General features: G+C 37.8%; 2 protein-coding genes across 2 annotated transcripts; both read left to right on the forward strand.

The window, feature by feature from the left end:
- Positions 1-5,804: 5,804 nt before the first annotated feature.
- Positions 5,805-9,987, forward strand: LOC104219700 (uncharacterized). Its single transcript, XM_009770417.2, has 2 exons — positions 5,805-6,122; positions 9,730-9,987. The coding sequence occupies exons 1-2, from the start codon at positions 5,952-5,954 to the stop codon at positions 9,802-9,804; spliced, it is 246 nt and encodes an 81-aa protein (XP_009768719.1). The 5' UTR covers positions 5,805-5,951; the 3' UTR covers positions 9,805-9,987.
- Positions 9,988-10,550: 563 nt separating this feature from the next.
- Positions 10,551-24,389, forward strand: LOC104219701 (single-strand DNA endonuclease 1). The gene is made up of 14 exons (XM_070171017.1): positions 10,551-11,254; positions 11,365-11,522; positions 13,261-13,322; positions 13,456-13,577; positions 13,915-13,966; positions 14,153-14,225; positions 14,326-14,399; positions 14,812-14,871; positions 14,998-15,163; positions 15,285-15,384; positions 15,575-15,657; positions 15,921-16,021; positions 16,909-17,039; positions 23,580-24,389. The coding sequence occupies exons 1-14, from the start codon at positions 11,187-11,189 to the stop codon at positions 24,121-24,123; spliced, it is 1,794 nt and encodes a 597-aa protein (XP_070027118.1). The 5' UTR covers positions 10,551-11,186; the 3' UTR covers positions 24,124-24,389.
- The last annotated feature ends 210 nt before the right edge of the window (positions 24,390-24,599 follow it).

A 24,599-nucleotide genomic window follows, 5' to 3' on the forward strand; every position in this document is an offset into this window, starting at 1 on the left:
TCACCCTTCATTTCATTGATTTCGTTGATGGTGGAGGAGATTAGCAGTGAGGTCGGCTATTGTTTTCCTCTTTTTTCCTCCATTACCTGCCATGTTACTTGGTGTACACAAGGAAGTGTTGTGTGTTTTGTTTTGTTATAGATCTAGAGGAAACTAAAACTTTAACTAGAAAATCCCCACAGACGGCGGCAAATTGTTTGACCAAAAAGTATGAGACCTTTTGTTAAACTAATTAAATAAGAAGATAGAGGGTAAATCCTAATTAAGGATAATTAATTCTAGATCTAAGATGGATAACACGAATAGAAAAGTATAGTTGAATATAAATGCTGCAAAAATTATGGCAGAATCTAATAGTATCAAAAAAGGCTATGCATTAAATAACATTAAATGGTAATGAAATGTAAATAAAGGAGAAGATTCACTCAATCTTAAGTGAGGCGAATCCTCTTTCATTTGATAAAGATGAATGATAGACAAATACAAGGATCTCTGGACCCTTTTCGGATCTGATGGAGAGTGTGGGATAACAGATAATCTAATCTCCTTAGGGAGATTTGTTTGTATTTTTTCTAGAGAGAGAGAGTCTGCTTTTCGAGAGGTCTCCTCCTCAAGGTAGCTCACTTGGTGCGGCTTGGTGACAGCACGCACGGGAAAGGCTGGCTGAGCTTCAAAACCTCTGCCCCCTTGCCTTATCTCTCATACTCTTTATATGGGATATCCCAAGGAGCCCTAAATAGTACAATTAGAGAGAATATTTAGTAGAATATTCCCTTTGAAGATTCCAAAGCGAAACTAGTCGTTCCTTTTATCTGTATTGCTCGGCCTCGTCCTTACAGCTCAATTCGATTCCCAGGTTACTCAGAGTCTATGACCGCGCCGCCTCTGCTTTCTCCAACTCTTCCACTTTCTCGATGACTTCGCCATTAAGGACCTCCATCTGGAACCAGTATTCCTCCAATTTCCTACGCAGCTCGACCATTTGCGCTTGAAGGTTGCTGAACTAGGCCTCTACGACTCTGCTGACCTCAAGCTCTTCTTCTCTATTACTCAACGTCCCCTAAAGGGCACTACACTTCTCTATTACTCTCACCAGCTCATCATCCTTCTCATTCAATTCATCACGAAGGGCCTGCAAATTGCCGCCCTCACCAAACCTCCTGCAAAACTCCCGGTACTGGCTGCGGTACTCGAAATATTTAGTTTTCAACCTCTCAAATATTTCCCTGCGCTTCTCCTCCCTTCGGGCACTTTCAATCTCCAAAATCACGGTCTGCAATCACCAAAAGAAAAAGAAGGAAGAAAAAAATGAAAACGTCCCTACTAACAAACGCAAAACACTAAAGACAAAAAAGGCAGAAGGACAAAAAAACTAAATACTAACCCTGAGATCAAGACCGGCTATGCTCCTCGACAAGGTGACATCGTCCCATTCTTTGAGGGTCTCACCCTCTATTTCGGAGCAAAGAGGGCTGACGGCAGGAACTACGTTTTCTGTATTCTTCAATAGATCACGATCTAGGGGGATCGCAATGGTCCTCGTAGACCCCTTTAGCCTTACCTCGAGCTGGGTAAACGCTTCCTCCATCATCCTGAGGTCGCCAACATCCACGTCTGAATCTATCTCATAGCCTTCTTCAGTAACGCCTTTGCCTCTCCCATCGGCCGATAAAGAAGCATCTTCAGTTGGTCACGAAGCCGACGGCTCCTCTTATCGCGAAGTGTCAAAAGCACTAATGGCTGGACTTTCGGCCTTTGTCATCATAGAAGGGAGAGATATACCCTTGTTGATCTCTGCCGACCTTGGAATAGCTGACATCGACCCGATATCATCTTCAATGACAATGGTCACCGTCTCGTGCAGTGTAAAACCACCCGCCACTGAGTCCACGACCCTGGAAACCCCATCGCCGACATCCATAGATATCATCTTACGAGGCATCAAGTCCTCATCACCTAGCAACGACTCCTCTTCTTCATTTATGAGACGGTACATAGGAGAAGCCGAAGGCTCTGCAGCCGAAGTCTCTACAGCTAAAAAAGGAATAGATATCGAAACAGCAATGGGAGGGATCGAGGATTGAGCAGAATCAATCACGTCCATAGAAGAGGCGGGAGCTGAAGAGGCAATAGTTTTCCTCTTACAAAACATGGGTGCGGGAGCTATCGACCTCCTCGAAGACCCCCTAGCTGAAAATTAAAGGAAGTACAAAGGGAAAAGAAAGTCAGCCAAAGTAAACCACAAAAAAGAAATAACTAAGAGGCTAAAATGAAGAACTTACCAGTCAAGGTCGGAGCCAGCCCGAACCTCTTAAAGAAGCTCCGACACTCACTAATCCCTGCGATGTGAGGGAGGAGCCGACCGACCCAACCGGAAATGTCCTCAACCAAATGGGGAGGCGAGGTTTTGGCTGCATAAGAAAAACAAGAGGTCAGAATTCACAACTAAGAACAATAAACCAAGTACCTGCATGCAAGGAAGTTAGGCGCTTACGAGTGTAATTCCAAGATTTAGGGACGTCATCAACGTTGGCCACCATGTCCTTAGTTCTAACAAAGAAAAAGTTGAGCCAAAACTGGCAGTTAGCCTTATCATCCATCTTCACCACCAGGCACTTGCCTCCTCGGTGGCGAAGGTATAACATCGTCCCCCTATAGAAGCTGGGGGCAAATAGGTGCATCAAGTGTCGAAGTATGATCTTGACCCCCGCTAACTCCACAAACTTAGTAAGTATCCTTATGAGCTTGTAGACATACGACGCGAGCTGACCCGGGCAAAAGCCGTAGAAGCAACAAAACTCCTTCGTCTGTGGAAGGAGAGGAAGAGTGTAGCCTATGTGAAAAGGGTAGGCGTAGAATGCGTAGTACCCAGGACAGTGGACCTGCACCGCATCCCACCTGATAGGGATCAACTTAACGTAATCAGGAAGGCCGTATTTAGCCTTAAGCTCTAACAAATTAGCCTCCTTCATCGCCGACATAAAGGTTCTGGACTCGGCTTCAGGCAACTTTGAGAAATCATACCTAGTATCGGGGATATGAGGAACTATCTCCTCCACCATCGGGAAGCTTCCATCCTCAATGGCAGCAGGAATGCTCTCCGCATGAGGAGGAAAAACTATCGCTAGAGGGACTGGGTCACTTCCCTCGCTGGGTCCAAATAGTACGTTAGACATATTTTCAATGAAAGAGAGAAAGGTATCAAATAACGGAGAATGAAAAACGATAAGGATAACTGGAACAGAGTGAAAAGATGCCCAAAAACGGAAGAGGAAGAAAAAGATATAGGCTTTCGATGTAAGAAGTCTGTAAAGTTTGAAATTATACCCTCATATCCCTATTTATAGGAATTCAAGCATCGGAACCAAGAAATTGGCTCATCATTACCTGGCATCGAAATCAAAGCGATAGGACTAATCAAGAGTCCCACGCAAAATGAAGCAATGCATTAGAAATACACGTCATAATGACGCATGAGGTCATGACATCACCCTGATTCGTGGACATCACAACTCCAAAATTTGTGGCCCACAAAGGGCCACGTTGCCGGTTTGCCTCAATCATCGCGACCCAATCAGCTCGTCTAATTGTTTCGACCACAATGAACAAAATTCGCTCATCACGCCCGCCTAAGGCCGACATCAATAAGTGGAGGGACTAATTGTATGGGTCGAAATCTACCCTAAAATATTTGAGGTAAGATGATACTGAAGAAAGAATTCTTGAGTCATCGTTAGTCGAGGTGGTCCAGGGAGCATCAAGACTCATAGTCGAAGAAACCGTTGAAGCTGTAACGGCTAGTTTTTGAAATAGGATATTAAAGAGAATACTAGAGGATATTCTCTGCACTTGTACTATTAGGGCTCCCTGGGAATATGTCTTATATCAATAGAAAAAAGAGATAATAATATGGGGCATGTAAGATTCAGTTATAAGAACTCACTTTGACTGAAAAATTCTTTCTCTCTTGCTAAGATACAAACATCACCTTTTTATCAAGATTCTTGTTTATACTATCCCACATATTTCCATCAGATCCGAGAATAACTCGAATATTCAAACATTTGTTTGTCATTCATCATTGTCATGAGGAACCTCCTTCTATTTCATCCTTTATTGGGTGAATCATTCTTCCTATTTACTTAAATGTAATTTATTGATATTCATTGCTATTGAATCCTACATTATTGCTCATATTTTTTTAGAACAGGTATTGCATGTTGTCATTACTATCTGACCGAACCCATCAATTGTTTATTGCACCCTTGGAAGTTCCATCTAGAAATATTATTATTAACTAAGTTTAACCTCTAAATAAATAAATTTAATTATTTAAACCAAGATATTTTTTACTCAAACATCCTTAAGGCCTCATTTATTTATTTTTAAGATTAAGACGTCTGAATCTGAATACACGTCTGAATATCAGATGTGTATTAAGATTAAGGCATCTGAATCTGAATACACATCTGAATATTAAAATGTGTATTAAGATCTGAATACTAAATGATTAAGACCATTTGATTTTTAACATCTGAATGTATAAAATTTATTTTTATTTGAAAATTAATAAATATAAAATTCAAATAAAATACTAATTAATCTAATATTCTATAAATAAAATATATAGTTTATTAAAATATGATAGTTGGTGGTGGTGATGGCTAACGGGAGAATGCCGACTAGAGGTGGTGATTGGTTGTAGTTTTGGTTGATAGTGGTGGTTCAGGTAGCTAGTGGTGATTGGTAGTGGTGACGATTATGATTGAGGATGGTGGTGGTGCGTGGTGATAGTTAATAATGGCAGGTGGTGGTGGTAGTTGTAATTGAGGAGGGTAGTGGTGGTAGGCTATAATGATGGGCAGTGTCGGCTGTGGTTGTTGATGGTGATTGAGTGGTTAGTTGAGGCAGTTGAGGTGGATGAGTGTTGATTGTGGTTGAGAATGATAGTGGTGGGAATGATGAGGATGATGGGTGGTGATAGTCGAGAATAGTGGCAGCTATGATTGATGATGATGGTGGTGTGGTAGTGGCGTTTGAGTATGGTGGTGGTGGCAACATGGTGGTAGTTAATAATGGTAGGCAGTGGCGACGGTTAATAATGAATATGGATTATAGCATATTAATGAAATTTAATCTCTGTTGTAGATCTTAATCATATAGACTTATTCAGACCCATTAAGTGGTTGTGAAGTAAAAAAACAAACACACTTAATGATTAAGATCTGAATAATTAAGATTCAGACTTTAAAAATAAACACACTTAATGTCTGATATCTGAATGATTAAGATACAGACTTCTATTAAGTGCAAACAAATGAGGCCTAAGAGTACTCTCTTCAATTGCTCTATAGAGAGTTTGAATGTCATTACGAAGGAACCAAGAATGAGTGAAAAATCTACAAGATCTGAAGTAATGAAGTTTCATGTCTTCAACAGTTTTGCAGATTACATTAGCACACTGAAACTTGAGAACGAGGTTCAAGTGTAAATCTTTACCTTTTTATTTGTTTTTTAAAAAATTTAAATAAAAATTTTGTTGTTAAGTTTTACTAGTTTCGTTAGTTTAGTTAATTTGAGGGACTAAAATTGCTTGATTGGGTTATAATTTAAAGTTAAAGAGTATTCAGCTGAGTAATTCAAGGACTAAAAACAGAACTAAGCAATAAGGACCAAAATTGTTATTTTCCCATGTATTGAATTTCGCTTCCTTCTCAGTTGTCCCATCCAAACAAAGTCTTATCAGAAACCCGATCCTAATTTCAGTCGGGTCTATAAAACACCGAGTGACCCTTATTCGGACTTCGGAGCATCCAAATAGCACGGACCTTAGGGCTTATACGCCATAATACGAATTATTCGAAACGAGTCCTGCAACGCCAATTGATCTTGATCTTCTGTTCTGTACTTCCAACCACTCTCCAAAGCTTCTCATCAGCTGTATACGGAAAATGGCCGGCGGAGGAGACCATTCTCATGGCGGAGACTTCAGGGCTAAGGTCTGGAGTATGAGTGGTGGGCCCTACTGTAGGCCCAAGCATTGGCAGCGCAATACCGCTATTGCCCTTGCCGGAATCGTACTCATCTGCATTCCTGTGGCTTTGAAATCCGCCGAGCTTGAGGTCAGTTTAGCCAACTCTATACCCCCCCCCCCCCCCAAAACAAATCTGAAATGTATTGATAGGTGTTTGGAAATTGCCGCGAAGATTGATTTGTGTTACTTTTCATAAATTTGATAAGCATCTCATCTTGAGTTTTAGCTTTAGTCTTTTTAGGGCAGAAGGCAAGTATTATATTTTGTGCTTTGGCACGACGAGGAATATGATTTAGTTATTTTGAAATGTGGAATAATATTGGCTGGTGCTGGCAGGAATTAGAAATGCATGGTCAAAACCCGATCAAAAGTTGAATGCTCAATCTCAGAGCCTTGATGTTAAACTAACAGGGTTCTTGGATTGATTGGTCAAACTATGGATAATCATGTCTCGTGAATTACCTTTATTTTACCTTTTAGGTCATTCTAATACCAGCCTTTTAGCACCTAAGTAGTGTTGTCAAAGGCTGTGCTCAGAAAAGCTCAAAGATGGTGCTTCGCCTCGCGTAAGTTGCGCTTCAGTGTAGGAAAGGCACTAAGACGTGTACCTCATTACCCCTGAGTTTTATCTTGAATCAAGTGGTACTAAATTATAATTATAAATATAATAGGCGAAGAATATGTTAATCGTTAGGAACACACCTTGAATGAATTTGTTACTATTTTCTTGCATTACATATATATTTTTACTTTTTTTATTCATTGTGTCTTTTTTAACTAAAGCCCATACTTTAATTGTGACTTGCGCAATAAGCCCCAATAGACCTAGAGCGCTTTTTAGAGCTTTTCGTCTTTGACAATACTGTACCTAAGGGTGTGGCCCAGTGGTCAATAAAGCTGGTGAGAGCCATGAGGTCTTAGGTTCAAATCCCGCGGAGGCAAAAAACACTATGTGATTTCTTCCCATCTATCCAAGCATTGGCGGATTGAGTTACGTGGTACATTTTGTGCTGGGGAGGTGGCAGATATCACGTGGAATTGGTTGAGGTGCGTGCATATTGGTTCAGACACCACAGTTATTAAAAGAAAATAAAAATATCAGCCTTTTGAAACTAGGTGCAACTCCAGTGCCAAAAATTGGGTATCTATCTCAACTCTTAAACCCCCTTTTCTATATCCATAGTCTTATCTGCCAAGGAATAAAAAATGTCTTTATAAGTCTCTGAGAAGTGTGTATGACTATCTCTACTTTCATAGATCTATTTACATGTAATTAAGATTTATATAACAAGTAAAGTTTGGTTCTAGATCATTCTGATTATGATTTCTAAGGAAACAGTAGAAATCACAAAATTTGGTATCAATAGAAACTGATAGTGCTAAGATTACATTCCGTGGTTCTAATCCAATAATTCTCTTACCTGGAGTCTTCTTCCATGGAAAATATCATTTTGGCTAAGATAAGTACTTTACTTATCTTTCACTTCAGGCTGCGTTTGCTTGGATGTCGGAAATACTCAGTAATTTTATTTTGTTAAATGAGCAGAAAAAGTCTAGCAAGAAAGTCAAATTAAGCAGACTTGACATGGTCATGGTGAAACATTTTTAATCGGTGTTCCCATTTTTTGCTCCTTCCATAGGATATCTAATTTGTCTACTTAGGTCTTGGATCTTCGAACAATTAGAAAATAGGTAGAATTCAAGCTGAATACACGTATAGTTTGTGAACTCAATAGTACAAGTGTGTCAATCCTGGCTAAGCCATTCGCATTCTCCAACTTTTGGTGTGACAAAGACTTAAGTTTCAGAGAAAAGCCAAGCCATTCAGAGTTGGTCTCCTATGATAAAGGCAACAAGAAGGTGCAGCTTCCATTCTATTGATGTGGAATCACATCAAACACAATTAGTGAATTTTCTGCCGTGCGTACAATTTTTATTTCCTTTCCAAAGTTTTTTACAAAGGGTGTGGTTGGTATGAAAAGAAATTTTTTCCCATGTTTGGTTGGTCTAAATGTTTTGGAAAATATTTTCCTCATGAACTCATTTTCCTATCAAGAGAACGGAAAACATTTTCCAAAACTCGTTCTCAACCTTCCCCACCCTATTCCCCATTCCCACCAACCCCCACACCCCCACCTACCTAACCCACCCCACCCTAAATAAAAATATTATTAATAGTACTTTCTTTTCATTTTATAGATAGATTTTCTTTTATTTCAACAAATGAGTATTTTTTTTTTCATGATATAAAAAAGTATTTTTTTCAATTTAACACAAAAAAAAAATACTTTTTTTTCATGTAGAAAAAGTGTTTTTTTTTTCATTTCAATAAAAAAATATTTTCTTTTCATGATGTAAAAAAAGTTATTTTTTTGCATTTCAACAAAATGAGTATTTTCTTTTCATGATATAGAAAAAGTATTTTCTTTTATTTCAATAAAATGAGTACTTTATTTTCATGTTGTAAAAAGAGTGCTTTTTTTTCCAAAAAAAAAAAAAGGAGTATTTTCTTTTTGGTTATGGAGCACAAATTTCAACGTTATTTTTGCGTAAAAAAGTAAAGCAACACATTAGTTCCTTTGGATTCGTGTGAATTTTTAGAGACTTGGGGGGAAGGGGGGAGGGTGAGGAGAGTAGCATAAAAACATATTTTCCTAAAAAAATATTTTCTACTCTCTAACCAAATACTAAAAAATATTTTCCAGAAAATGTTTTCCACTCACCAACCAAACACGGGAAAATAAGTGATAAAACCACCCATTTTCCATGAAAACATTTTCCTTCGTACCAAACACACCCGAAGTGTCCGTTTATTTTCTGTTGTCTTACATATGAGCTGTCTCTCTTAAAGAATTATTGATGTCTAAGTTGCTATCTATCATAAATATATAACTTTTGAAAAAGAAAATTTTACCTATAAAAAATACTGTAGTAGTTCATTTGGATACTTTAGTTATGCTCTGAACACATAGATTTTAGAAATTGTCTCTCTCGAACTTTTAGCTCCCACCCGCAAATCGGGTAACTCTGGGAAACTGTTGATCCTTCTAGGCGAAAAAGAGAGGAAGGGGAGGTTGCTTGTTGATGAGACTTTTTGTCCCCTTTCTTACTGTTCTCCCTGTCTTGCCTTTTCCTTTCCTTCTCATGTTATCTATCATCTTGGCTTTGTTCCTCGTCAAAAAGGTCGGACCTCTAATTTGGTATTCTTGTTTAGGTAAAGTGAATATATAATCATTGCTCAAACAGGTCTGCTTTAAGCAATTTCGAAAGAGTACAATGAAAAATAAAAATAAAAACTACTTGAAACATTTGGTATGGGGAAAGAAGATTTTCCTAACCAATGTATAAGCTTTTTATCAAGTTTGAAGCCTCAGTTGGTGGCCTTTTCCATTTCAAAGACTAATTGATATTTTCTAGAATAGTGTTTGGTGCTCCTTTTTCCTTTTGTCTACCTTTGTATTTATTTTGTTATCAGTCTGCTCTTGTTTCCTTTTATTTTCTTACTCTCCACTCGCTCAGAGATCAGCGTGCAAGTTTGTGTTTTTGTGACACCAATTGATTTTGATTAATCCTTGGCAATCTGCCCCCCATCCCCCATCTCTTTTGTGTGTGTGCGTGTGTATCTCTCTCTCTCTTAACTTTTTTTCCGCTGGAATATTTGATATTCACGCAATAACAAGCTTTTTGTTTTGCAGCAAAGGCCACATCTTCCAGTACGCCCCATACCTTCTCAGCTCTGGTGCAAGAATTTTGGAACAAAAGACTACTAGTCTTGTTTGATAAAGCAACTATAGTAGTTTGCTGTTCGGTAGATGATCACATCACCTCCTGTATTTGGATTCTGAATTGTGCATTTCATGGTTATTTTTCATTCAAACCAGTGTGACATTATAATGAGTTAATGACAGTGTTCCATAAAATAAAAATGACACTTCCTGCGTGCTTTATTACAATGATGAAAGCCAGCTATGCTGATTCTCCTTGTTTTGTTTTTTTTAAAATTTTATCTTCTGTATATCAAGAAAAGCTAAAGCAGTTGCCCCTGACTCCTGGGTCTTATACAGTAGCCCCCCCCCCCCTGTGTCTTGTGGAACTATTGGCACATTAATTGACTAATTTGACAACTATCAATTGAAGATGATTTTGTGTGTTCCTTCCACCTTGTGCTCATAGCTACAGCGGATGCGTCCAGCATACCGTTGCTCATGGTTGAAGTGGAGCTCGTGTGCACCCACCCCATGCCGCTTCGCTTTCTACATAGCAGACCCAACACAGGCGAATTAATTGAATTCTTACAATTTGTCTTAGCTTTGGAAGATACAGATACTCCATATACATGCTGGTGAGAGGTAACAATTACTCAATGATTAATTGAGGCATGCACAAGCTAATTCGGACATCACATTGTGGTTAGCTAAAAATTGCCTTATCTGACGTTAGTGGACTTCAAACCCGTACGTAGTTTCACATATGCAGAGTCAACCAACCCATTTAGTTCAATGGTTACGGGCTAAACCATAAACTTGAAGACAATAAATCAAATGTGAATCCCCCAGATAATGGGTTCTCTCAAAAAGAAAATGTAAAAAGGTTGAACTAAGACGACTATAGAGGGTTTGCTGAAGTTCCTTCACTTGGATGAGTAGTGCAACTTCTCTATGCAATGTATCTTTCTAGTTGAGCTCGAATTGTCAAGCGCAAGTTCAACTTTGTCATCCCCAACTCTTTTGCCTACTGCGGAGGTGCTTAGTTTCCTTTCTTTTTAAGTCCAGGCATGATGTTATCTAGCAAAACAACTCATCTTCATGTGAAAATGTACGATTTTTTTAGAAGTCTACCATTATTAGAAAGAAAATGTGGAAGCAAGCTTTAGATGAAAGAAATTCTTCAAAAATCATAAAAAGGGGCATTGTCGACATTTAATGCGAGGACTAGTTTGTGGTCAAAAACAAGTTGGGGGGTAGCAAGAGAGAAAACATACAGTTGCGGGAATAGAACTATAATTAATCTCCTTTCCTACTTACACGGGGCAGCTGTTAAAACAGCCCCTATAAATTGTGGAAGTAGTCGAAATAGTACAAATCAAAATTCAAAAACAACGGTTATCATAAACCCCAGATACCAAGAACTGTATAGGGAAGGGAGCAGAAGGATGGGCGTAAAGAACCTTTGGGACATCTTAGAATCTTGCAAGAAAACTCTTCCTCTTCATCATCTCCAGTAAGTCTTCTGTTCCCACTTCACCCCTACCTTTTTATTTTTCTAAAACACCACAATCTTTTACTTGTTGTGGTTCTTCTACTTAATTCGGGATTTGGTGCGCGTAAAAGGAACAAGAGGGTATGTATAGATCTTTCTTGCTGGATAGTTCAACTTCAAAATGTCAACAAATCCCACTGTGCCATCAAAGACAAGCTTTATCTCAGGGGTCTCTTCCACCGCCTTAGAGCTCTCACTGCTTTGAATTGTAGCCTCATTTTTGTCACCGGTAATTTTTTTTTCTTTCTTTGTGCAAATCTATACTTTACTTTTTTTCTTTCAATTAACAAGTATTTTACTTGCTATTGTTGTATTCATAATTAGTTTACTGTGTATGATGGTGAAGATTCTTAATTGTAGTACTCAAGACATTATTGATATTTGGGTTTGGTTCCACATAGATGCTGCTCTGCTGCTATCAAGTTGCGGGCGGCTCACCACCCACAAAAGTATTGTTGCTTCACAATTTTTAGCAGTCCCTGGGAAACATCTATTTAGGGTGTGTTTGATATGAAAGAAAATCTTTTTCCTGAAAATAAGGATTTTTTAAACTTATTTTCCGGAGTTTGGTAACAGGGCGGCCCAAGGGTCAAGCCATTAAAGCAAGGGCTTTAGGCCCCCAATTTTTGGGGCCCCAAATTTTTCTTTTTGTTTCCTACTTATAAATGTATTAAGATCCCGACTAATTAAGATTCGTACCGCGTAAGGCCTAGTAGAAAAGTGAACACATTTTAATAGAATTTTAACAGGGCTCAAACTCAATATATCTAATTAAGGTAAATTGGATCATATACATCTCACAACAATCTTTAGAGATAACGTCTAAATATATTAGGTATTTTAAAATAAAAAAGTAAAATATTTTATAAAAAGTAAAGGTAACTTTTAGTTTAGTACTGGTGTAGACGTTTGAGAAAAAATTGGAGAAAGAGAATCACTCTCCTTGAACCCTTGTTACGAATATAAAACTTTTTATTATTTAAATTTTACGATTGACATCATTAGTGAGGTACCAATATTATTATTCTCCTTTTATATTTCTCACTAACAACGTGTAATAAATTTTTAAAATTCGTTTTTTGGTATCTTCAATGGTCCAAGTCTTATTTTTTATCTTTCTCATCAATTGGTTTCTGCAAAAAAACTTAAGTTTTTGATAGTTATATTGTTCTCTGTTGAAAGAATTTTTTTTATTTTTTCTAAAAAAACAAAAGTTGAAGAGTATTGTTTAATAAAACTATATTCGCATTCTTTTTTTCTTTCTTTTTTTCTCAGATTTCAAGCATTTCAACAAATATATAAGAACATCAAAAATTATTTCAATATCAAGTTATCAACTTCTGTAATCTGGTTCTATTATCTAAGATCAACAATATCTTAGGAGATATTGAATTATTTATAAAATAAATTATTAACAACTTTTGAATTGATTTTTGCTGAAAGGCCCCAGATTAAAAATTGGCTTTAGGCCACCAATCTTCTCGGGCCACCTCTGTTTGGTAAGTAAGCAGAAAATATTGTCCTTATAGCATTTATATATAATCTAGATAATTACGATGGGGTCCCGGGGTGGGGGTGGGGGTGGGAGGGGGGAACCTGCATGGTACTTGTGGAACTTGTTTTCCCTACTCCTACCAGGAACTTGTTTTCCTAGAGAAAATATTTTCCAAAACATTTTGACCAACCAAATATGGAAAAATTGAAAAATATTTTCTGGAAAATGTTTTCCTCCCTACCAAATGCACTTAGACAAAGAAATTTAGAGTCTTTATGGTCTCTGAAAACTTCTTGAAAACTAAGCATGCTTATGGTGTTAGAATGTTTTAGCTAACCGCAACTTGGTTGGGACTGAGGCGTTTTGGTGTTGGTTGTATGTGTTGGAATGTCCATATTGGCTGTTAGAGTATAGGGATTGACAGCACTTAATACATGATGCACATCTCAGTGGCACTTTTTCCCTTTTTCAGATGGAGCCATTCCTGCTATCAAATCATCTACTTATAGAAAGCGACTAAATCCTGGAAATGTGGTAGGACTACTTAATTATCTGTTTTCGCTTATTTGCTTCTGCCCATCCTCCTGCTCACACTCCTTCTTTAATTATTTGCTTACCTACATTCTATTTTACTTTGCTCATTATACTCTAGCTTTACATAATGTAGCTCACTCAAGATGAGGCGATTAAACCGTCATCAATACGAAGAAATGCAGGATCTGAATTTTCACGCATGATAAAGGAGGCTAAAGTTCTTGGAAATGCACTTGGAATTCCGTGCTTAGATGGGTAACCCTTTACTTGTGCATTTGTTTTATTGATCTGTCAGAAAGCAAATTCATGTAAATGATAAAAGGAAATCAACTATCTTTTGAGACGATGGTTTTCATCTTCTATTCTATGGGGATATTATCAGACGTTAGTTTTACATCTTAACTTGCTCCAGGTGTCTATACTTGAAAGAATACATGTTTTCAGAAACCAGGTCATTCCTTGTGATAACAGTGCCTTGAATTGTGAATTGACAGTGCTTTAGTGAGTTGTGTGATATGATACTTATAACTGTTGGAGTGTAGAAAATAACTCTTTGCAACTATTGACTGCTGGAATCTGCCAAAAATTTCAGGATTGAGGAGGCTGAAGCTCAATGCGCACTATTAAACTATGAATCATTCTGTGTAAGTGGAAGTCATTGATCCATTATGCTAGTAATGCTTCATTTCAAAGGACTAAGCTAGTTTTTCCTGATATAATCGTGGTTCTAAAACTCTGTTGTTTAAAAAATTTATTACCACAACAATTATTGTTTGTTTACACTGGAGCAACCTCATTTTGTATCACACAGTACTGATTGTAATTATCAGGATGGATGTTTCACATCAGATTCTGATGCCTTCTTATTTGGGGCAAGGACAGTGTATAGAGATATTTGCCTTGGTGAGAATTGAGATATTATTGGTTTGTTCTTTTCTTTTGACTCTTGGTAGTGGCTTTTAATTATTTTGATGTACTCATACTTCTAGTTTGCGAGATTCAGGGGAAGGTGGGTATCTTGTTTGCTATGAAATGGATGATATTGAGAGAAAGCTTGGACTTGGAAGGAACTCCTTGGTAATTATTTTACTTTTTTCTTCCAGCACTATTTATTACAATGTAAAGAATATTGTTCTCAGTCGTGATACTTGGCATCCAAATAGAATAAATTGTAAACCATATCAGTCTAAGGGAACACACTTCCAATCAATCTTGTGGGAAAAGAAGACTTATTTCATTTCTTAGTTTTATTCTAGACTGCAATACAATGATATGATCACCTGTTAGGAAATTTGTTGCAGCTTGCAAGTATTATATCCTGATAAATGATGTGAATGGAGAAACTGTGAATATTTCTGATTCTATGACGTCTGATGGCTTCAGAATATTTTGACCTTGCTTGTGTGTGGAATAGATCAACAGTTGCAACTCATTGTCTAAATTTCTGATGTATTTGTTGGGCTTTCTTTTTGGGAATTCTTATTTCCAGATAACGCTGGCTGTTATTCTTGGTGGTGATTACTCTGAAGGAGTTTATGGGCTTGGTCGGGTAAGTCTTGGAAATTTTGTTTCTTGTATCCGGCAGGCATTATTTCTCCTCTCAATTTAACATGTCTATGATCTGAAATGGGTTGAACTTTTATGCTTATGGTATGACATGCTTTTGTGTTGATAGGAATCAGCTTGTCAGATTGTTAAATCAATTGGTGATAGTGCTGTTCTTCAATGGATTGCATCAGAAGGATTTTCCTTTGTAAAGAAGCAAAAAGGTTCTAAGAAACAGACTGAAAATGACAAATGCAATGGTAGAGAAAATGCTGCAGAGTATAAAAATCCTAATGGTGAGTCCCTCGGAACGAGGGGAAACTAAGAAGAAGAAATTTTATCCGAGTGTTGACTAGTACTTGGTAATCACTGTTACGTTTATGTTTAAATCCCTGCTGTTTTTCCTTTTTGCATTAGGAAGCAAATGCCCTTCACTAATGAAAATTCAGACGTTGCAAGTATTAAATGCATATCTGAAACCAAAGTGCCATTCAGCAGAATCTGATGCTGTACAACGGTAGATTCTTATTTGAGACAGCATTTATACAAAGTTACACTCTTTTTTTTCTTCTTTTCCTCCTTTTTTTTTTGTTTTTCTGTTTTGCCTTTTTGGTTGAAGTTTTACCACATTACATTGTGCTGATAATAAATCTGTTGACATGTCAGTTAAGAACCAAGAAGTCTGAAAAGAAAGATATTTGTTGCAGGATTCTTGCATTGTATCCATATAGCCGCAGCCAGCTTCAGCAAATATGCACTGAATTTCTTGATTGGCCTCCTGAGAAGACAGGTGTTTCTCTAAGCCAAACCTTGGTGCTTCATACAAGCTGATGTGAATTCTATTTCATGCACTTATTTATCTTACCTGTTTCCTTTGATTCGGCATCTACCGTGGATAACTCCAACTACGATTGTCTTTTTTTTTTTTTTTTTGAAAATTGATAGTTTCATTTTTTGTAATTGTTAAAAGAATTACGTATACGATAGCTTAGACGTTGGTCCAATTAATGAGAAACTTGTCTACTCTGAAACCCTCTGTTTTTTGTGGCTCAGACGAGTATATCCTTCCGAAGATTGCTGAAAGGGAACTGCGGAGATTCGCCAACTTGCGGTCCACTGCATCACAAGTGGGAGTCCAGCTTCCATTGAATGAGGTAATACTCATCCTACTACAATGAATGCTCAATTTTACTTAATATCACTTTTTGTGTTTCAAACTCAGTGGTTTCTGAAATGAACTTTGCTTCCGTACAGTAGTTTATTATCAAGATCATTTACGCCCTTCTGCGTATGTCTACCTGAGAATGATCCCCGTGATGATAGTAGCATCTGCATAACTTCATTGCACTTCTCTATTCAGAGATGATAATGCCACTTCTTTATTGCTTATCCAAATTGTTATCTGTACCAGTTAACTAAACCAAAATAGTTGGGTTCTGGAAAGTAGATGAGAGATGGTTGTATGGTTCTTTTTGCTTTGATAAGACCAGTGATTCAGGGAACATGTACCGAGTTTTCTTGCTCTAGCATTCTGGATAAGTTTGCTACTTTGTGACATGAGCGCCAAAATGGAGAATATAAAATAAAACAGTACATGATTTGGAAAACATTCTCTCACTCAATTTGAGAGTTGGGGTTGCACATTTAACGCCATAACGGACTTGAATGTAATGTAATATTGCTGAAAGGAGAAATCAAAGTAATATGACTGCAGAAGACGTTTCACATCTTAATTAAGAAAAGAGATTGCATATCCAAAAGACTTTGTAAATAGAATAACAATTTTATGGACTCATCACTATAGGGGCCTGACATTTGTGCCATATGAAAATTAGATGTCTTAAATGTGTGAACAGTTTGTGATGTCTGCTTTATCCGTGAGAAAGAAGTTTGGTATGTTGCGGGCTGCACATCAGCCTTGAGTTATTGTTATCTTAATATCATTGTGATAATTTTGTCGGAATTTTTTTTCTATTGCATTATATTTCATTTTATCCTAGTTTGCTTCTGGAAATGATTTCTAAGATCCGAACATGCACAGATGCCAATAAAGTGTCCTTTATCTCGAATTATAAAGCCGAGGAAAGTTCAAGGAGTAGATTGCTTTGAGGTATCTTGGGAAGAAATGGATGGACTTGAAACCTCTATAGTACCAGCTGATCTCGTTCAGAGGTATGTCAACTATTAACTTGATGACTTACAGAGTTCTAATGATTTATGTGAGAGAGCAGGGGAAAATATATTATTGATGTTCTTTAAGTGTTTTACAATAGCCCTATTTGTATACAATGTTTACATATACCTAAAGCCTTTTATACCAATGTGGGACACTATACATGAACTAATTATAATACTCCCCCTCACGCTGGTGCATATAAATTATATGTACCGAGATTGTTACATATATAACTAATACGAGGGCCGGTGAGGGACTTGATGAAAATATCTGCAAGTTGATCATTTGATTTCACAAACTTTATACCAATATCTCCCGAGATAATCTTATCTATGATGAAGTAATAGTCAATCTCAATGTGTTTGGTCTGCTCATTGAACATTGGATTTGATGCAATGTGAAGGGCAGCTTGATTATCACGCACAAGTTCCATCTGACTGATTTCTCCAAATTTTAATTTTTTTAGCAACTGTTTAACCCAAACTAGCTCACATGTCGCAAGAGCCATGGCTCGATATCTGCTTCAGTTCTAGATCGAGCAACTACATTATGTTTCTTACTTTTCTAAGAGACCAAATTACCTCCTACTAAAACACAATATCCAGATGTGGAACGTCTATTAGAAGGTGATCTTGCCCAATCAGCATCTGTGTATCCAACAATATGCTCATGGCCTTGATCCTCGAACCTTTTTTGGAGCTGATTTTATATACCGAAGAATGCGAACAACTGCATCCCAATGACTATTGCAGGGAGAGTCCATAAACTGATTTACAACACTCACAGGAAATGAAATGTCAGGACTAGTGACCGTGAGATAATTCCATTTGCCAACCAACCGTCTATATCTTGCAGGATCGCTAAGAGGCTCCCCTGTCCTGGCAGAAGCTTAGCATTCGAATCCATAGGAGTGTCATCAGGTCTGCAACCCATCATTTATGTCTCCTCAAGAATGTCTAAATCATACTTTCTTTGTGAAATAACAATACCTGAACACCTATCATTCATGTCTCCTCAAGAATGTCTAAATCATACTTTCTTTGTGAAATAACAATACCTGAACTAGACTGCGCGACCTCAATATCTAGAAAGTACTTCAATCTGCCGAGATCCTTAGTCTAAAAGTGCTAAAAGAGATGTCGTTTCAGACTAATAATGTCACCCTGATCATTGCCAATAATAACAATATCATCAATATAAACCACCTGATAAATACATAGATTAGAAGCAGAAAGCCGATAAAACACTGAGTGATCAGCTTCACTACGAGTCGTGCTGAACTACTGGATAATTGTGTTGAACTTGCCAAACCAGGCTCGAAGAGATTGTTTCAAACCATAAAGTGACATGCGTAATCGACATACAAGACCGCTAGACTCCCCTGAGCAACAAAACTAGGTGGTTGCTCCATATAAACTTCATCCTCAAGATCACTGTGGAGAAAGTCATCCTTAATGTCAAACTGATAAAGAGGCCAATGACAAACAACCATGGATAGAAAAAGGTGAACAAATGCGACTTTAGCCACGGGAGAGAAAGTGTCACTAAAATCAATCCCAAATATCTGAGTATATCCTTTTGCAACCAGACGAGCTTTAAGCCGATCAACCTGGCCATCCGGGCCTATTTTGATAGCATAAACCCAACGACAACCAACAATAGACATACTTGAAGGAAGAGGAACAAGCTCTCAAGTACCACTCGCATGTAAAGCAGACATCTCGTCAATTATAGCCTGTTGCCATCTTGGATGAGATATTGTCTCGCCTGTATACTTAGGAATAGAAACAATGGACAAAGATGATACAAAAGCATAATGGGGTGATGACAAACGGTGATAACTTAAACCAGCATAATAGAGGTTAGGATTAAGTGTGGATCGTACACCTTTCTGAAGTGCAATTGGTGGACTAGAAGGAAACAAGTCCGTAGTAGGTGCAAAAGCTTATGCAGGACGTGAATTATTTGGGTCTGATGCTGGACGTGGACGACGATGATAAGTCAAGAGTGATGGCCTTGTGGTTGGAGATGTAGGAGGAGCAACTAGACTCCTCAGAAGTCTGTAGGTAGGAGTGGCTATGATGGTATTGTGGACGTCGATGGGGATGAAAGAGGAGGAACAATAGATTCCTCACAAGTAGGTACATATAAGGCCTAAGATATATCAAGACGATTAGATGAAGTAAAGTAAGGTTGAGACTGAAAGAACGTGACATCGGCTGACATATACAAAGATCGGGTGAGTAACAACGATACCCCTTTGAACCCGAGAATAGCCAAGGAAGACACACTTGAGAGCACGAGGAGCTAATTTATCTTTTTCGGGAGCTAAGTCATGAACAAAACATGTACTCCAAAAAACAGAAGGAGGAAGAGAGTACAAAGGTGTCATATGGAAAAGTACTAAACATGGAATCTGATTTTTAGTGGAAGATGACAAGCTGTAAGAACTGCTTCGCTCCAGAAACGCAGCGGAGCATGGGATTGAATGAGAGGCTTGCGAGCAGTTTCAAGATGCCTATTCTTTCTTTCTGCTGCCCTATTCTGTTGAGGAGTATACTGATAAGATGTCTGGTAGATAATTCCTTGAGAAATCATAAACTTTTGAAACTGAGAGGATAAATATTCTAAGGCATTATATTATCACTATGAAAAGTGTGAAAAGAAACACCAAGGTTTTAATTTAAGCACAAAAACTATGGAATATTGAGAACAACTCAGAACGATTTTATTAGGAAAATCCAAGTACATCTTGAGTAATCATTGATGAGACTAACATAATAACGAAATCCTAAGGTTGAGCTGGCTCTACTAGGATCCCATATATGATATATCAGAATGAACTAAAGAAAAAACAGACTCTGCACGTCTCTCAGCACTACGTGAAAATGTAGATTGAATAGGTTTCCCAAGTTGACTCGATTCACAATCTAATGTAGACAAACTAGACATATTAGGCACCATCTTCTGAAGCTTGGATAAACTCGGATGTCCTAACGTCTGTGAATTTGGTCCGGAGGATCTGTAGCTGGACATGATGTGGAGGGATTGAGTGAGTTAAGATAGTAAAAGCCTTGTGATTCACGCCCTGTAACAAAAAAAATCATCAATAAAATATATACCACTCTGGAGGGCACGAGTCAAACGACTAACAGATGCAAGATTAAAAAGACAACCAAGGATATAAAGAAAATAATCTAAAGTCACAGAGGGCAGGGGATTAGCTTGTCCAACTCCTTTTGCTTTTGTTTGGACTCCACTGGCTAGTGTAATATTGGGAAGAGATTGTGAATAAACAATATTTGACAGAAGTGACTTATTACCAGAAATATGATCAGAGGTGCCTGAGTCCATGACCCATGGTCCAAGAGTAGTAGACCGGGAAATACAAGCAAAGGAATTACCGACATCATTAGTATTAGTTTGATCGACAAAGGCTACTTGTGGAGGTGTTTGCTTAGTTGCTCGATACTGAAGAAACTCATTATACTCCCCTTCGGATAAAGAAAATCCCTGGTTACCTGCAATCTCAATCTGAGCAACACGAGCATTTCTAGGTGGTCGACCATGCAAAGAGTAACACACCTCACGAGTGTGCCCAAGCTTGTTACAATAAGAACACTTTGGTTGAATTCTTCCAAAACGACCTCCTCCTCGTCTATTCTCCAAAGTCTGAGGTGCTCGATTTTCCACTGTCTGGGATGCAAGAACAGAGGAGTCAGCTATCTGCAACGCGAAGTAATTGGGTAATCGAGTTCATCAACTATGGGGACAGTCGGACTAGCCAAAATCTGGTCGCGCACTAAATCAAGGTCATTAGGAAGTCCAGCGAGGGTAAAAAATAGAAACATCTTCTGTCGTTGCTCTTGTTGCTTTTCGACACTAGTAGAAACTGGCATCAACTTCTCAAATTCCTCCATGGATGTATGTACTTGTTCCAAGTAAGTAGACATATCTAATTCCTGTTTCTTTAAATTTGTCGTCCGTGATATTATATCATAGAAACGAGATATGTCATTAGTGTATAAAGTGCGAGCCTTTTTCCAAACCAAATAACATGTCTGGAATGGACGAAATAAGGGCATCAACTTGGAATCAATAGATCGCCACAGGGTACTACATAATTAAGCATCGATCTTCTCCCAAAGTGCTTTGGGTTTTTCATCTCTTTCTCTAGACTTTTTGATTAAATGATCTTAAACACATTGACCTTTACACCACAACTCGACAGATGAAGACCAAGCTAAGTAGTTTGAACTTCCCATTAAAGGTTCGGAGGTAGTCACAACATCGAACTTCCAGAGCCCGTATTTTTAGATCCAAAAACATCAACTCCCAAAGACATCGTTGGATTGAACAAAGGTCTAGCAAATTATCACCAAATAACAGAAAGAATCAACTGTCACTCGCTGAAACAGATGGACACACTGTATATGCCGGAAAAATTACTGTAGCTGTCGGAAAATCAGTGTAGTCGCCGAAAAAATCTCAAAGTGCTTGGAATAAAAAGAAAACAGTATGGGCCTGGTCAGAATTACTAGGCGATAAAATTGTTCTGAAGAATATTTTTCAAAAAAATCGCCTGAACAAGGGTCATGCGCCGATGTGTGGGTCTGACGCGCCACCGGCTCGGCTTCAAAAGTTCTGGAGGCGTGTGAGGGCGTGTGATTGGGGTTCTGCTGGTGTGGTTTTCTGGGGTTTGGTCGCCTGAGAATTCCGCACCTACTGATGGTGTTACTTTTCATAAAAAAAAAAAAAAAACTGAAACTCACCGGAAAAAAGGCACGGTGACTGTCCCGAACTCGCCGGTTACTGCACAGTGGGGATTTCTCACTAGTTGCTCTGATATCATGTGAGAATGCACGGGAAAATATATTATTGATATACTTTAAGTGTTTTACAATAACCCTATTTATATTCAATGTTTACATATACCTAAAGCCTTCTATGCCAATATGGTACACTATACATGAATTAATTCTAACAATTTAAGGGGCTACTAATTTACAGTAAGATCAGTTTTTATACATCATCAAAAGCAAAAGGAAAATAACCATTTGCCTGAACCATTTTGAAACTGGTTTCAGATGGTAATGAAAATTACTGAAAACTTTTTTGATTATATTATTACGAAGAGTATTTTAACAAATTAGTGTATAGAAATCTTATTCTGTTTTACTCCTGAATAGATTGAGTGAGCAAGAACTCTTTTTGGGTTCAACAGCTCATGTAAATTCATACTATGTTATCACATGGGTTGGTGATAGTATTGACCTAAATACAACTTAATGCATCAAACACGACATTTTAAAAGATGAAGGACATCTGAAACAAACTGCATCTTGCTTGGGTATTTTTGTGAAGACCTGAAATTTTTTATGTATGAATAGCAAGACATTTCACAATACATATCAAAGCCTCACACCATCTACTCAATGCAAGCAAAAACTAGGAAGTACATTTTTCTGGGAACTAAAGAAGCATAGTTTTCTTGTCATTGTAAAATGTCTTTACATGGAAGTTCATTTATATGGAATGGAAAACCCCTATATTCCATGGATGGCCAATGGAGTTTATAGAAGGCTATTCCAAAAATAAGCGTGTGTTATGCATATCAAATTGAAGAGATTTGGTCTGATCCCCAATAGAAGCCATACAAGATGGATTTCGGTCATACCTTTTGGAACAACCAAAATCTCCAATTTCTGGAGTGGTATCGCTTATTAAGCATAAATAGAGTAGTAAAAGGACCTATTCATGTTTATTCAGAATAAGCCATCAACAATTTTTTTTCGTACTTTAGTTTTTGAAAAAGAGTTAATTCATTACGACTCTCTCTTTCTAATTATAAATTCATAATCATCAACTTAGGCCCTCTGGCGAAGTGACTTTTAGATCAGTGTGTTGGTTTGTGCTGTTTTATGTTATTCTGTCCAGCTTGTTAATATCTTTCTTATGGGATATTTTTTTGATGATATTCTGTTCTCAGGGAAAAAAAGCGTATCCTCACCTAGTATAGATGACTTATGCATATGCTTCTAGTACTTAACCATGATTAACTAATACGTATTTTTCACCTCAATTTATCACTTGATCATGATGAATTAATGTGATTTGGTGTAAACCCCGGTTATGTGTCAGATTTTTCCCTCTCAATTATGTTTACTGAAGGATGACATCACTGTTATTAAGGTTTCTTGTGCGTGTATTATAACACGGTTTTGGTCAAATCATGTTAGTTTGTGCTTCGAATGCAAGCCATTCTTATAGGCCAGATTGAACTTGCTGACGTCTCCCTGCACTAGAACATATTAAATTCAATGAGGATGATTAGTCGGTTTGCAAGTTCTCTTGAATTTTGTACTATTTGGCAGCCACCTCAGGCTATTTTTCAGTAAGGCTGACATAAAATGTATTCATTCCAGGTATCTTAGTAATTTTAAGCTCAGTTAAGAATAAAATACCAGATTCCTCGTTGTTGACGAAAAAATCGGTTGATCCATGTTATTGAATCTTTTATTCTTCTTTGCCAACAGGGCTTGTCCGGAAAGGATTTTGGAGTTCCAGGAAAGACGAGCTCAAGGAAAGAAAAGAAATAATACTAGACCAAGACGACCTAGACTAGAGAAAACGCCACCATTGGGTCAGATAGATCAAAAACTCGAAGACCTCTTGCTTGAGGTTGATCAAGAAAGCTCTCTCGCTGACGATGCCACAGTTTTATGTGGATCAGTATCAGGGGATGATGAAAGCATTGCTCAAATTCATGTAGACTCAAGCATACAGACACATAGTACGTGGAATGGCAACAGTGTCAACAAGGGTTTTGCTTCTGGGAGAGCTTATTGCCAAGAGGACGACATTTTACCAGCTTTATCTAAAGCTGAAGTAATTGATCTCACAAGTCCTCCACCAGTGCGGCATGCTTCTGGGAAATCTAAACACCAAGATGACAACGTTGAATGCATTAATGTAGTTGAGCTTAGTGATTCAGAAAATGATATGTTTTCCCCTGAACATATAAGGAGAGCCAGAGAACTGAGAATGTTCATTGCGGGAATTAAGGACAACCTCTACTGAAAGTGACCGTGGATATTTTTCCGGTGTAATGCGTGTGTATGTGTATATCTATTCTAATGTTTATCGTAAGTTGCCCATCTCTGGCAATTGCTCGCATGATGTCAACTTGTGATAATATCTTTTATTGGTTTGCTCTCCTAGACGAGCAACCTGTAGCCTTAGAATACTAGCCAGCTAGCTTCAAATGAGAATAAGCATGTTGAATGTGCTCTCTCTCTTGTAATTTTTTTTAAGCGAAAAGAAAACGACACCCCTTCTTCCTTAAAGCATTTCCAATTACTGATCAAGCTAATTCGCATTACTCTTGCTGTCTTGCACCGTGGTCCAGAGGAAAATCAAATGAAATAAGCAATAGACTCAAACTACTTGTGTTGTTGGATCTCATTACTCGCATGAGCGGAATATATGGGTACGTGAATCCATGATCTCTCCGTCAAACTATTTTTTTTATGTACATATTTTCTAAAATTGATCTA

Source organism: Nicotiana sylvestris, chromosome 3 (assembly GCF_000393655.2).
Source record: "Nicotiana sylvestris chromosome 3, ASM39365v2, whole genome shotgun sequence".
Classification (NCBI taxonomy): Eukaryota; Viridiplantae; Streptophyta; class Magnoliopsida; order Solanales; family Solanaceae; genus Nicotiana; species Nicotiana sylvestris.